This window comes from Melospiza melodia, chromosome 5 (assembly GCF_035770615.1).
Source record: "Melospiza melodia melodia isolate bMelMel2 chromosome 5, bMelMel2.pri, whole genome shotgun sequence".
Classification (NCBI taxonomy): domain Eukaryota; kingdom Metazoa; phylum Chordata; class Aves; order Passeriformes; family Passerellidae; genus Melospiza; species Melospiza melodia.
Genome location: NC_086198.1, coordinates 79192815 through 79209091, shown reverse-complemented (window position 1 = coordinate 79209091; position 16277 = coordinate 79192815). Strand labels below are relative to the sequence as shown.

General features: G+C 40.8%; 1 protein-coding gene across 2 annotated transcripts in view; it reads right to left on the bottom strand.

Moving 5' to 3' along the window:
- Positions 1-13041, bottom strand: part of PPP2R2C (protein phosphatase 2 regulatory subunit Bgamma) — a 187745-nt gene extending 174704 nt beyond the window's left edge. Inside the window, exons 1-2 of one of the 2 annotated variants that reach the window (XM_063157585.1) lie at positions 12916-13041; positions 12650-12730 (exon numbers count right to left, since the gene is read on the bottom strand). In XM_063157585.1, coding sequence (XP_063013655.1) covers positions 12650-12679 — 30 coding nt within the window. In that variant the 5' untranslated portion in view covers positions 12680-12730; positions 12916-13041. The remainder of the gene's footprint in view (positions 1-12649; positions 12731-12915) is intronic. The other variant, XM_063157586.1, reaches the window with a different exon arrangement.
- Positions 13042-16277: the final 3236 nt, after the last annotated feature.

Genomic DNA, 16277 nt, shown 5'->3' with positions numbered 1-16277 from the left:
AAAGCAAGCAATGAGTACACAATTCTAACATTTGATGTGGAATATAGGTCACAAGCTGCTCTAGAGACTCAGCATAGGGGGGAAAACAGAGAGACAGATCTTCTTCTTGCTTCTAGAGATGTTCTCTAGCAGAGGTGATTTGTCCCATTGCAGAATCAAGATTAAACCTTGAGATCTGTTTTCTTGACACAAAATATTCTATTCCCTCATGGATACATTTTATGATTTGACATCATCTAGAAAAGGGAATTCAAGTCCTTCAACAAAGCTCTGTGCATTTTTGGAATTATCATTGAACAAGTATGCCTCTAAAATCATCAGACTAGGAATCAGATGTTAATATTGCAATATTCTTAAATTGAAATAAATTTCAATTCACAGTTGCTACTTCCAGAAGTCAACACAGGTATCATGCTTTAAGGAAGATTTTTAATTAATGTGGAGGCGCATGAGGAGAGGGAGAAGTCAAAAAGCAACATAAAATCACAGATTCGGAGGCATGGTATCACCTTTCTGAAGAAACACCAATGCACAGCTACACTCTCAATGCACTCAGCAGACTCTCAAGGTCCCTCTAGCTTTCACTGAGGAAAGGTGGACATTCCACTAGGGCAAGTATTCTTAGGGAGAAAAAACTAAACCCAGAAAAAGCAATCAAACTGAAATATAGCTGTGATGCCTTCGTTTAGAATAGAGGAATAAGCACACACTGATATTAACAGACTTTAAGAAAAAAAAAAGAAAAAAAAACAGCATTAAAAGCTCAAGGGAAAAAACCCCCACAATTTTAAGATGTAGCACATGAAAAATAAGAATTCTTCTTACTTTAAAATTATTACATCTACTTTGTATACTATTACAAACACACCAAGTTAGTGCTTCTTGCAAATAAATACAATCTGAAGCATGGGGTATTTCCACAACAAACAATCAATTTCAAAGCAGAGCTTACAATGTTAACACAAGAACTTACCAGAGAAACTTAAAAAATAAGAGTTACCTGACAAACAAAACCATATATTGACGAAAACTAGTCTGTATTAAAAATGTCAAAGATCATGAAGATTACTCAGTAAGTCAGATTTAACAAGAAACCATCAAGTCTTGCAAGGATAACACTTCTACTTTGCATCTTTGAGTCTAGTCATAACACAGAAGTTTATTCTGGGTATAAAGAGAAAGAATATTAATATAATTTGTATCTCTCAAAGAAACTGTGGGTGATTTTCATTTCAGGATCTCAAGATCACTAAATATAGTAATTAGTTATAGTAGTCATGTGAAGTGGAAAGGCCCATCACTAACAATGCAGCCATGCTGAAGAGTTTTAGAACTCACTTTTGAATGACACGTGCCCTCTCTATGAATAGAATGTCAAATCAACAGCCCCTGTTAGTGTCTAGACATAATTGTCTTTGAATTGAATACATCAGCATTAACTGCAATACCAAAATGGTCCCAACTAAAATAATGGAACTGTCTCTTGCACCATACTTCTGCATATTTTGTAAAAATTACACAATACAATAGGTGGAGAAAGATTTATGAGGTTAACATCTTGCACATTCCTGCAATCAGCCCAACTGTCAACTCTATTCACTGTGACATGAGCCACTACAAAATGTGCTTACAAATAAACATTACCAGAACATCTGAGGAGTGTATGCATACTGAAAAGAAACTGTATTTGATGGAAGACTTTAATACTTACAAAAAAGCCATCGGTTTTTTGAACATGCAAATATTTTTAAATATTATATATTTCAACTGTAATAGCCATGTGCAAAATATTAGGTTTATAAAAAAAACACTATTTATTTATGTACTTCTTCCAAAGCCTCCTGGAGAAAAAGTCAAACACATCTACACTGATCTTCTGATCTTATAGAATTTTCTTTTGATTTTTATATTAACCTTGCACAGATATAAGAAAAAAGTATATGTATATACATCTGTGAGCATGTAAAAAATACAGAAATTTCAAAACTATTTTACAAAATAACTAAAAATAAGCCACAGAGTTCATCATGTTGGCACATTCCAATATTAGAATGTTATGCACAACTTCACAATGTAATGTCTAAACTGTCTAACAGAACAGCTTGCATATGTGATCTGAAGACCACATGACGATACCACATAGAGATATGAATGGAATCCAGTGATGACTTCTATGAAAGCATTCATATTTATAGATTTACTAATTGGGAATATGAAGTAAGTGAACAGCAGGATACTATCACATGCAGGAATATTCAAGGTTGATAACAAAGGAAATGCTCCATTCTCACTCTTCACTGGAACCACAAGGACTTTTACTGTCCTGTACTTACCTCCAGAAAGAGAATCACAGGATCTCTTAGGCTGGAAGACAGCCTTAAGATCATCCATTCCACTACTAACACCCCCCCTGCCAAGTCCTCCACTAAACCACACCCTGAAGTGGCACATCTAGATATCTTCAGCAATGGTGACTCCACCACTTCCCGGGCAGCCTTTTCCAGTGCTTGAACACCCTTTCAGTAAAAAAAATTTTCCTAATATCCAATCTAAACCTCCTCTGGTGCATCTTGAGGAGGTTGTCCTATTTTTTTTGCTTGTCCTATTACTTGTTACTTGGCAGAAGAGACCAATCCCCACTTCTCCGCAATCTCCTCTCAGGTAGCTGTAGAGAGCAATAAGGTCCACCCTGGGCCTCCTCTTCCCCAGACTAAACAACCCGTTCCCTCCGCAACCCTCCACAAACCTTGTGCTCCAGACCCTTCATCAGCTTAATTTCCCTTCTCTGAAAATGTTTCAGCTCCTCAAAATTTGCACAAAATATAAAACATGATGACCCACAAACATATCATCAACACTGTGCTGTATTCACTCTTCTTTGTGAGAAACAAATAAAAGCTTCCTAATACTGAGTATCCTCTTAAGCTTTTAATGACAAAAGACCCAAGGAATATATTAGGCAGTTGGAAAAAAGTCTCATTCGTTTCTCAATACTCCAGTTACCTCATGAAACAAAGTCACATCACTGCATCAGTTTTTAACACAAAATGACTAACAATGACTCTGAAGATACAATAGCTGTGATAATATCTATCATTACAAGTAGCAACGAAGGATTCCACCCACCAATATCAGAACCCAGGTTAAATCATGCACTTGCAAATATGCTCAGGATGCTCAGGAAGTCTGGTCTCCTTCCTGACCATAAATTCAAGTATGTGTTTTAATGCCTTCTCCCAGTACCTCATTGTTCTTTTGTTTTATAACCCACAAATTATAGATAGGATCATTGAAAATTGCTCTGCAGTGCTAAAAAAAAAAAAAGCACATTAGAAGCACATTGAAGTGTGCACATTGGTTTTGCTATTTTACATATATATTGCTATTTTCAAAATACCAGTTGTATGTTCTTACTGTGACAGAAAAGCCACTCCTTATACAGAAAAAAAACTACAATGATTCAGAAGCCGCGTCTGTCTCACATGAGGAAGGCCAGCCACCACAAAGTTCTTCCTGCATGCTACAGAAAACATCTCTAAAAAATTCATGGTGTGCTAGTCAGAAACATCTATGTATAAAAAGACTTTGCATATTAAGTAAAAAGGGCCCCATTCATCATGTCAACCAAAGGTTTTAGCACGGTATTCAAGCAGAATGTTTAAAAACATACACTGAACTCATACTGAAAAATGAAGGAAATTAAAGCACTAAGTCTCTAATGCTGTCCTTAGAAATCAGCAAACTATGAACTGAGTGACCAAAAAAGCATCACATGAAACCCCTGGTGTCAGTATTAAAATTAAAAAATAAAAAAATTCCATGATGGGGGGTTAAAAGAGACTTTGCTAAGTTCAAAACTGCTAGAAATTTATGTGGCAGCTCCCTCTTCTGGATCGCCAAACCCTGACAATTCAGCTGAGATGGCAACATCTAGAATTTGACTAGTAAATAACATATTTTCACTGTTGGTGGGTTTTTATGTACCGTTAGGCAATCACACAAAGACTTCTGGGCTACTGCCCATTATTTTGAATTAGTTTATATTCAAGTAGCACACTGTGAGGAAAAGGTAGTTTAAAATACCTGAAAAGTTTAAAATACTTTTGGAATTTTCTCATCAGACAATAAAAATATGCAAGGAAAAAAACTGTATTGACCTTTACTTTCAATCTCTCAGAATTTTACTAACAAATTGCATTTTACAGAAAAGAACTGATTAATGAGAATATTACAGTTCAAACTGTGTGGCCTGCAGTATGACTTCTGAATCCATATTTGCAGAAGTTGGGTGTCTGGGCTGAAACAGAACAATCTGATCTAGAAATTTCTTTCAGCTTTGACAGGTTCATACATAAAAAATCCTTGTACAGTAGAAAAAACTTACCTGTGCATCAGCTCTTCAGACAGTCTGCAAGACAGCTTGGGCAATTTCTGCAAACATTTCTAAACTGGAATTGGAAAAATCAGAAAATTGGTACTCTCTGCCCCTATATAAAACTAATCTCCATAAAGGTACCCTGGATTTCTGACTCGACCTATAATTGAAGAGGAGGCTTTGTGAAGACCTGGTGATTTTTATGTATCTCAGCTGGAACCACAGGCAATTCTATACTCTCTAAATTGTCCATCACTATTCAAGCTGAATGGCAATGTTTGACTTAAATATAAAAAATTACTCTAAATGGAAAATTTACAGATCAAATGAAATCCCTGTTTACTTCATCAGTTTAATTATTGATAACAAAATCATTACCTGAATTAAATTATTGAGTGTTTAATGCAGAAGAGGGTGCATAAAAGATGCCCTTGTTAAATTCTGGACCAGGTAACTTGAAAGCACGATTTTTGACTTGCTAATAATTGCATCATCAGGCCCACAACAGTGTGATTTCACCTTTCATGAGATATAAGAGGCACACTGAGTGCCTCATAAAGTATATGGCAAACTGAAATACCAAGGAAATTTTCGTCATTCAAGCACGAATAAAACTAAAATTGCCAGGAGTTATTTGGATGGAACTGAGGGGATCATATAAAATGGAAAGCCTTATGGACCTGGAAAGAGTGAGAGAGGGAAAAGAGCTCAGATTTGCTATGCAGGCACCTGCTGCAAATGGCAGACTTTCAATGACACAAAGGAGAGACATCTTTGTCACACTGCACAACAGTGAGTGGGCTGAAACCACCCAAAATGCCCTTGGTGGAGGGGAGAGTTACAGAGAACAAAGGAAAAGTAAAACAAACAGAACCCAGGAAATCAAAGCAGGTATGTAGAGGGGCAGCCTGGAAAGCAGTGCCCCACTAGACCTGCTGCTTACAAGCAGAGAAGGTTTGGTGAGAGATGTGGTGGTCAGAGGCCATCTTGGGTACGGTGACCACTAAATGATAAAAAGTTTTGGATTCTTGGTGAAATCAGGGAGATGATCAACAAAACCTCCAGCCAGCAGGAGCAGAGCAGTGACTGAGCCCCTGCACTCAGACTGTTCCCCTGTACTGGTGAGGTCAGACCTCAAGCTCTGTCTCCTGCTGTGGGCCCCTCACTGCAAGAGAGACACTGAGGTGCTGAAGTGAGTCCAGAGAAGGGAAACAGAGCTGCTGAAGCATCTGGAGAGTGAATTTTAGGAGGAGTGGCTGATGCAGCTGAGTGTGTTTAGTCTGGAGAACAGGAAAAAACTACCCAAAAGGAGTAGCCAGGTGGAGTCAGTCTCTTCCCCTAGGTAACCAAGGACAGGACAAGAGGAAATGGCCTCAAGACACACCAGGGGAGGTCCATGTGGAGATTCACAGTTCAGTCAAAGAAAGAACAGAGATAATTTCTCCCAGGCTGAGCCTGGGAATCTTAGAAGAAGAAATATAAACAATTATTATCTTTCTGTAACCATTGTTTATAGCTATAGTTCTTCACAGTATACTATTCACAGCCACCAACAGTGTGAAATGTTTCTACTTTGAGACCATTTAAGTATCACTTTAGTGAGTCACATTATAAAAGACTTGCTACTTTCATTAAAGTTAGCCTTCTGATCCATCTGAAGACTGGAGTCTTTCCTTCCATCCCTAACTCAACAACATCAGGTCCAGACTGGACATTAAGAAGAATTTCTTCACTGAAAGAGTGGTTAAGCATTATTATGGGTTGCCCAGAGAAGTGGTGGCATCACCATCACTGTCAGTATTCAAGAAAGGACTGGATGTGGAATTTAGTGCCATGGTTTAGCTAACATGGCTATGTTTGATCAAATATTACATTCAATGATCCTAGAGGTCATTTTTAACCTAAATGAGTCTGCCAGTCTATGGCTAGAAAGCAAAAAGGAAACTGGCTGAAGACCACATTCTGGAAACTGAGAGGATGAGGAAACTTATGGCATTTAAGATCCAGAGGATTAAACCAGTATGTTAGAAGAATGTTAGAGGAGTGTGTGAAGTCCTTGAAAAAGGAAAATCAGAAAGCCTGGTTAAAAAAAAAGACTTAGTCTGTTTTTCAAGCTTAATCCAAACAAGCATACCACTTTTCAGGTTAATGAACAGGAGCTAATGTCTTTGGTCAGACATTTGCAAAATAAAATAATTAAAAATATTTGTTTTATGGTCAAATGACATTTAATGACTCTAAAGAGAAAACACATTCTAGCACTCATATTAAGTTCCAATGGAAACACTATGCAGGCAAGGATTTTATGAATCATTGTAATTAAATCATCTTAATGTACTTTAAAAAATTAATTTATTCCATAAATTCAAACCAGCTCTTAATCAAAACACCAAAATAGAAAACAACAAATAAAAAATGTAAATAAATCACTCACCTTTTCCTTTTCATAACAAGTACATGTACTTTCCAGTATTTTATTGTCAGTCTTTTTTATAATAGTCTACAGAAATACCTGAATTAATGATTTTTACAAAACCTATGCCATGTATAAACCACATATTAAAATATCACACATGGACCACTGTAAAAAATATCACTAGAAGTAAAGCTATCATAAATACAATTTCAACATATCCTAACCTTTCCTCTTTGTCTATCACGTTGAATTTTTCATATTGAAACTCAATGTCAGATATGCAGGAACAACTAGAAGTATAATCAAATACCCACATTTTCTTGTAATGAGTCATTTACCAGGTCTGGTCTTACAGAATCACATTCAACATTATAATGGGAATAAATTATGATGACACCACTTCAAACAGAAGCCCTTTCCCTGTGCTGCAGCAGCTCTCTGATGGTTAACCAACCAAATACCAATATAAGTCAGTGCAAAATAAAGGAGGGATGAAATACAGGGACTTGCTGAATGAATAAACAGGAGTGTGTGAGGTAGGACTGGAACTGTATTATCCATGTACATGGCACTAGAGGGGCTATCAGGATACACACAGCCCTGTGACACACTTCACAGCACTGTATGGACACTGGCAGCATCCTAAGCTGTTTAAGACTGTATGTGGCACTTTGTGCCATGTTCCAGGTGACACTGAGGTGTTCAGTCATAGCTTGGGCCCAATTTCAGAGGTCTTTCCCAACAAAATTGATACTGTGATTCTTTAAATGTGCACTGAGGTGAGGCGAGGGGAGTATCAGTCTCTTCCAAGCATTTTGATTTCCTTTGAATTAAAACAGAATTGTGCTCTGCAGAAAAATCACAGTTCAGCTCACTAATCTCACAGTCATCAGTCACAGCCAGCAGGGTTTCACAAGAGGGAAGTCCTGCTTAGCAAACCTGATTCCCTTTTATGATAAAGTAACCCCCTTAGTTGATCAAGGGAAGCCAGTTGATGTCTTCTTTTTGGATTTCAGTAAAGTTTTCAATACTGTCTCTCACAGGATCCTGCTGGACAAAATGTCCAGCACAAGCTGGATCAACACATCCTGATGGCTGAGCAACTGGCTCATGGGTGGGGCATGATGGGGGGACATCAGGCCAGGGACCTGTCACTAGTGGGGTTCCACAGGGCTCCATCCTTGTCCCTGTGCTCTTCAACATCTTCATAAATGATGTGGATGCAGGACTGAAGTGATACTGAGCAAGTCTGCAGATGATACAAAACTGGGAAGAGCTGCTGACTCCCTCAAAGGCAGGGATGCCCTGCAGAAGGACCTCAGCAAATGAGAGGGCTGGGCCATCACCAACCATATGAAGGGAACATGGGGAAGTGTCAGATTCTGCACCTGGGATGGGCAACCCTGAATGTACAGACATAGTGAGGAATGAGATGCTGGAGAGCAGTGCCAGGGAAAGGCACCTGGAGGCCTGGTCAACAGAAAGCTGAATATGAATCAACAGTGTCTGGCAGCCAGGAGGGCCAGCCCTGTCCTGGGGACATCAATAAATGCTCAGCATTGTCAGCCAGGAAAAGGAGGGGATTGTCTCACTCTGCTCTGCACTGGGGAGGCCTCACCTCGAGCGCTGAGGGCAGTTTGGGGCACTGCCATGTAAGAAAGATCTAAAGGTATTAGAAAGCCTCCGAAGGAGGGCAACAAAGATGGTGAAGGGCCTTGAGGGGAAGCTCTGTGAGGAGTGGCTGAGGTCACTTGGTCTGGTCAGCTGGGGGAAAAGGACACTTAGGGGAGACCTCACTGCAGGTACAGCTTCCTCATGAGGGGAAGAGCAGGGGCAGACATTGATCTCTTCTCTCTAGTAACACTGACAGGACTCCAGGGAATGGCCTGAAGTTGTATCAGGGTAGGTTTAAGTTGGATATTAGGGAAAGATTCCTCATCCAGATGGTGGTTGGGCACTTGAACAGGCTCTCCAGGGCAGTGCTCCAAGCCTGACGGAGTTCAGGAATTGTTTGGACAATGCTCCCAAGCACAGACTGTGGTTCTTGAGGATGTTGCAGTGCAGGGCCAGGAGTTGGACTCAGTGATCCTTGTGGGTCTCTTCCTTCCAACTTGGCATATTCTGTGATTCTGTGATCTCCAAACTGGACATCTGGAAGCCCAGTTCTGTAAAGCATACCATCCAACTAAGATGGAAATATAACATCCATTCACGGTGAAGATCCTTTGAAAGAAATCTTGGCAAACTGTGAAGCACTACGAAAAGGACTGCTACCATGCCTTTTTGTAAAAGACTAAGGAAAAATAACTTATTTGGATCTGCCAGAAAAGGACTGGGACGTGAAAACATCTACAGATGAGACTTCCTATTTAATTAGACCTTGCTAATGAACACATGATTCACAAGAACATTACTTTAGTTGTAAGCTTGTGCAATCACATTGCTTTCTATTTCTATTGGTGAAATAATGGAAAAGAAAGCATTGAACCGAATCCAGAGTTACTGTCTTTGATTGAAAACTACAGTAAACAAAAAGCTATTGGAGATAAACCTAACAGTGATTAAACTCATATTAATCAGTTCACAAGTCTTCTAGTTCCTTAAAATGGCACACTGCTCAATTGTACTTTCACAACAAAACACTATATTACCCGTCTTCTCAATAAATCTCACTTCAAATTACTCATAAATGAAAGAGAATGTTACAGCACCATAAGGTAAGTAATAGGAAAGTTCACATTGAAATTCACAAGGCTAACAGATGCTAAAAGTGCTTTCAACCTCTCAAGAGCACAGTTACAAAACAGATGAAAAGAAAATTTACACTGTAAACCAATCTCAAGTCTTTAATGAGGTAATTTTAAGAGTGAAAACTAAAAATATGATTTGCGACTGAATCTTTTCATTAAACGTATTATCATTCATATCTAGAATAACAGAATGCCAGATTAGAATTCACAGCCTAAAATACTTCAAACATGATTTAACTCACAGAGTTTGCAAGAAGTTATTGTAATTTGGAGCTTAAAGCAAAGGCTCTAGATTAAGCAATCCTGATAACAGTCCAGTAGATCACTGGACACAGAGCAAAAGATTTGACTTTTTAGAAGTCCCATGTTGCTATCTGCTTAATAGTTAACATTCAGTTTCTAAAAAAAACCCACATCCTTAACTTCTATATTTCATTCTTGAAGCCTGTAAATGGATACACTAATATTGTTCTTCATACAGCTTTTGTGAGGCTGCACTTAGTGTGAGCAAAGTGCTTTGAGATTTTCAGCATGAATAAAATATATTTTGCACTTAGACGTTAATTATAGAAGTAGCAATATTTGAAACAGGATTTTGTTTCAAGACAGAAAGACTAAATCAAACTTGATTATCTTGGCTTTGATTGTGATATTTCACTTACTATGCTCTATTTTCCTTGCATTTGAAATATGCAATTTTTCTTTTCTGTTATGTAAATGAATGTTTTTCATCTAACACATCTATTTTTGGGAAAAAAAAAATTTCCTAGGCTAAGACAGAAATGTTGCAGAACACAACTCTGAAGTCTGAGAGAGTACCACAAGGTCAATGCATGCATTGAATAGCAAAAGCAGCAAGAGATGCCCAGAAGACAAGCTGAGCTTATAACATTAATATGCAAATGTTTAGATATCTATCTAGATATATAAATCACACTACAATATTGAATATAGATAAACTTGTCCTTCTGTCCATCAGCTAGGTCGACAATGCAGCTAACCAATGCAGCTGCAATTACAAGTTGTGGCCTTTCTGAAAAGTAAAAAGAACTGGGATAAAGAGAGAAAAGAAAGTCTGTGATGGGAGTCTAAGAAACAATCAATTTAAAACTAAATATTCTATCTAGCTCTGTGTAACTTATTTTAGAGGCATACTTCAGCAAAGAAAAAGGTTTGGACTTCATCAAACAACACTGTCAAGCAAAAGAGGTCAAGTCACTTGTCATCATGGACGTTTCTTTGAACTATTTTTCACTTCTGCAAAGTGCACTGAATATATTGCTCTATGTGTTCCTAGATATGTGGCATTAATACCCAGCATGTACTCTGGAAAATACATGTCATATTTATATACAATATATATGTATATAAATGTATATATGTATTTATATGCAATATATTAACATAAACAGGGTTTACTACCTGCAGATGACTTTTATTCTACCGTTTTTGTGATCAAATTACATTGCTTCATCTTGTTTCCTGGTCTCAGAATTTCACATATTTCCATGTTGAGTTAAGAGAAAACATATACGATTCCTATTTAAGCTGGGGAATAAAATTGGGAACCCAAAAATTGGCAGCATTAAAGAGAACTGAAGTCAAGGTTAGCAAAGTAATTTTAAAAATATGCCCTGTGAAAAGAGATGACCCAATAAATCAAAGAAATAAAACACCTGTTGAGAAAAAACATTATCATCTCAAAGCAGTGCTGAAACACTGGTATTTACCCAGACAAATGAGGTTAAGAAGCATATTCTACTCATTCAAATCTTTAAATGAAAGTAAATGCCAACCTAAAGCTCATTTTCAGCATTCTGTGATGCCTAAGAAATGCTGTCATTCACTCATTACACTCCCTCACACGGATATAATTTCCACCCCCATCTATCGTCATCACATCTGGTTTGATATGCAGTTTCACCCAAAAAATCACGCAGGCAAAAAAAAAAAAAAATCACAACATCTTTTGATAAATGCTTTAGTATGCAATTGTGTGTAATTACACACATTCTTAAGTACACCTCAAAATATAAACCACCATGGAATAACTGGAAAGAAGAACTTAGTCCAAAACTTTGGGGAAGCTATAGCTTACTATTAGTACACTGTGGTTAAATAATTTCTCCAAACAGCAAAACACAAGACACAAAACTTCAATTCCCAAAAGATCACAGATAATAGCTGAAGAGACACCAAACAGGTAATCTTTCTGCCTGCCCCAAGGTAAGATCTGTAGCTTTATCTCTTCAATGTATGTTTGTGAAACAAACATTAAATAGCCCAAATGAATGGGATTTTATTATCTACCTAATTCCTATCTTCCAGTGCTCCCCTGTTGTCAAGTTTTCCTTAATGTTGAATCTGAAGCCAATCTACTACAGCGTGCCACCTTCCCCAGTATTGCAAAGATTTTTAGTCTAACTCAGCTTCTGATGCATTTTAAACGTTTAGAAAGAGTAATAAATACACTCTTCTTAGAAAGCCATAACCCCAGCAGACCAAAAACATTGAGATGAGGTCTTAGTTCCACTTAGCTCACAGACAACAGCCACTGGAAGATGCTCATGAGCACAGCACAATACACATCTGATATCCTGGAGAACACGGGTTCACTCCTAAATTTAGATACTCCACATGTTCAAAACCATACACTGTTTGGTATGGCTGGTATGAGAGACTTTCCTGCCCTGACACCCGAAGACTGTTCTTCTGATCACAGAACATCAATAAATACAACTTTCCAGGTGACTTCTTTCTTCGAAGTTAAGGAGTGAAAAAAGGCCAGAAAACTTTCCAGCCCACCTTGCACCAGCACCCACGGATGCCAAGGTCAAAAGGACTCATGCCACCCAAACTGCTACACGCAAAACAAACTTTTCCCACACAAAAAAAAGCCAAAGCAAAGCCAGCCAAGACACTTTCGCAAGGCCTGGGATACACAAACCACCGGCAGATATCCCTTTGCCCGCCCACCTCCACACCTGCCCTAGGGCACACGCCGGGGCGGCTGCCACGGTCTCTCCCAGCAGTGAGCCCCGTTTCTCCACACGCTGCCGGCCGGGACAGCGGGCGAGGGGACGCTTCCCCTCAGCATCCCGTACTCACCTTCAGAGACCTCGAACTCGGCCGCTCCATTGAGCTGGTACAGGCACCAGTCAGCCGCGCTCTCGCCCGGGGGGCCGCCGGCTGGGCAGGAGCAAAGGAAAGGCACAGTCAGTCAGGGCACGGGGCCAGCGGAGGAAGGGACGAGGGAAAGTGGCGGCGAGGGGAAGAAGCAGAGAGCGGGGAGGAGAGATGGAGGGGGCTGAGGAGAGAACGGAGGGATGAGAGGGGACAGCGAGCACCGGGGGAAGGCGCGCGGTTCCAGATACCCTGTTTGTGGGACATGGGTGTTGCCCTCCGGAATGCGCCCACAGCTCTGAACTGCTCTTAGCTTTGCTCCCAGCGCCAGCGGCTCGGGGCGCCTCCTCCTCCTCCCAGCCGAGCGGGGGCAGGCAGCCGCCGCTGCCTCGGGGTGCTCGGGGAGCCGGGGGAGGGAGCACGGGAAGGAGGGAAGGCTCCGCCCGGAGCTCCCGGCGGAGGCGGCGCCGCCTCGCCAGCACGCGCCGCGCCCGGCAGCGCCAGCGCCGGCCCCGCCGGGCCCGGGAGGTGCGAGGGAGCCCGGGCAGACCCGGCCCCGCCGGGCCCGGGAGGTGCGAGGGAGCCCGGGCAGACCCGGCCCCGCCGGGCCCGGGAGGTGCGAGGGAGCCCGGGCAGACCCGGCCCCGCCGGGCCCGGGAGGTGCGAGGGAGCCCCGGCCCCACCGGGCGCGGCAGGTGCGAGGGAGCTCCGGCAGCGCCGGCACCGCCGGGCCCGGGAGGTGCAAGGGAGCCCCGGCAGCGCCGGGCGGCAGCGCGGTCCGAGGCGAGCCCGGCCACGGCGGCTTTGGCGGGATGCGGTGCCCCAGCCTGGCCCTGCCCCGGCCAGGAGAGCCCTCCCTGCTGCCCGTCCCGTTTCCATGTGCGCTCCTGTCCGATGCCGCCCGTGTCTGGGGTGCCGGCAGCCTGGAGAGCATGGGCGCCCATCCCGGCTGACCCCGAAGCCTGGACGGGCATCCCTGAGGGAGGACACCGCACCCCAGGCACCCACCGCCAGTGGCACTCACCTCCAGTGGCACCCACTGCCAGTGGCACCCACTGCTAGTGCCCTGCCACCACGGCTGCGTTCGTCCCTTAACATTCACTTCAGTTCTCTTACCCTAGGCCCCTTGGGCTATCTTACTGATTAGAGCTACAAATGCCACATAAAACTGTCAGGTTGTATATGCGCTGCAAGGCTGGAGTGGTTTTCATCTGAGCCTCTGTGGATACACAAACTGTCTTTACAGCATCCCTGAGAGGTTAGTAAGAAAGCAAACCTGTTACCAAATAAGTCTAAACGGCCCTTTGCCTTCAGTGGGAAATGGCAAATTATAAAACACTGAAACAGTCAGCTAGAGCAAATATATGTTAATAAATGCCTTTATTCTTAGAGACTTCCACCAAAAAACATGTCAGGAGGGATGTGTAAAGGTGCATTAATTGTTCTTTCACCAGGTGACTTTCTTGATACCTAATTTAAGACAATTGTTACTGCCTAGCTTGTAGTTGGCAGCATCCTGCCTACGGCTTCTGTCTTATCAAGGTAACAGTGTCAGAGGCCCACGTATGGCACAGTTTGTGTCAAAAAGAGCAGCCACACTTCGTATAGGCAAATGAGAAAAGCTTAAGAAAGAAGAAAGGAAGACTATAATCAAGTCATGCTATGAGATTAGGAGCCAACAAGAAGGTAAAGTATTGACGTAGGCAGCTGTCATGGCATGATTACACTGGCTCCTCCATCTACCTTTTTGCTGTTTGTGAAACGGTGTGTAAGTGGCAGGGAAGAATTGTTTTTGGCATAAATTCCATCTAACATACCTACATTCACCCCTTTGTAGTCCCACATTTCTCTTCACAGAGAAAAGCAAGGCACAATTTTTCCCAAGAATATTCTTATCATCTGCTGTGCCTGTGTTTGTGCAAAAGTACAATGCAATATGGAGATTGTTTACCCAGAGTGAGGGTGTTTTGTTTCCTTGGCCTATCAGGGCCAAGCGTGTGTGTGTCAGGACTGTGTGACAGTCACGAGATTCAGTGTTGAGTGCAGAGTTGAGTGCTTGACAGATTCAGTTTAGATGTAATGTAATATAATATAGAATAATATAGTATTATAAAGTAATTAATTAGTCTTCTGATAAGATGGAGTCCTCCTCATCATTTTCTCTCCCCCTCGTCGGGGGCTCCCTGAAAATTCTATTCCCTTTCTTGCAGCAAGTAGACACCCTCCTGATACCTTCAGGTGTGTAAACTGAGGGCAGTTTGATTCACTTTTTCCTGATAAAAGTATTCCGTTTAAATATTTACATTCTTCTCCACTGCATCCAAGACAGTGGCACACTGCGGCCTCTGTGAAAGAATAAGGAGGACATTACAGTTTCTGAAGGAAATAGGTTTAAAACGGGAGTAACATTCAGCAAATATTCCCAGTTACTTTTAGAAACAAAGCAAAACACTTAAGCTTTCCTGGGAACTTCACCTAAATCACAAAGATAATAAATGCCTTCTGAGGTAAAAGCACCAGTTTGTTTAGACAGTGTGTGTATATATATCCCCAAGCCATATGCTTGCTGGATGTGCACTAACATTCCTGGAACTGAACAGGTTTATGCTGATGATTTGAGGGTAAAAAATTGTATTGTAGAGCTGTGTTAAAGTAAAGCTCCATACAGCTGCTTATGTGCACTAACTTTCCCTAAAAATTACCTATAGACCTTGATTGCTCTTCATGACAATGGATTATAAAAAATAAAACTGATCTTAACATTCCAGTGTTAACCTCTTCTTTTTGCATAAAACTGTAAGCCATATGAATTAGCAAACAAAGGCCCTGTTCTGGGAGAATCTATTCATATAAGATTTAAGTTTTATGGAATGTGGCAATTTTATTGTGTTCAACTCATTACTCCTGATCTGCATTTATTAATTTACATTTTATTTACTGATTTATATTTCATTCCTGACTTCAATCATTTACAAACTTTTTATGTTAAAAAAAATCACCGAGTTTGGTGTGTAAAGCAGTACATGTTTCTTTCTTTCTAAATGAGGAGGTCAATACAAATTGTGTGATCCTTTTTTACAGGTGTCTTGAATATTGAGGTGGTTTAATTTGCACCCAGGAGCCAGCTAGTCCAGAATGAATTAATCTTTTACTTTTATGAAAATCTGCAAATAGACACTACTAGGCTATTTGTGATTGCTTCCTTCAATCACAGAGGGATGACTGGTTTAACTGGGTTTGGGATCTAGTAATGCTAAATCCATACCAAACTTGAAGGTGGGAGCAGTTACCCTCCTTCATGTGATGTTCTTTACTTTTGCACTGTTGGAAATGAGCGAGGACTTTGACAGGATATTTTGCATCATTTCAGAATTGAAATGTTGTTAAAAGCATGTGATTTAGTCAAAAGAAAACTTAAGGAAGATAGTTGATCTATACTATGGTGTATGTTTTTTAAAGAATCAAAGTTTTAAATAGTAATAGTTTAAATAGTTTAATCTGTTTTTTGGCTTTCTATATCACAATTATTTAATAGGCAGAAAGTGGTGCAGCTGCTTACAAAAATCTTCTGAGGAGACTGGACTATATTATACGACAATACTTTTTAGTTTGG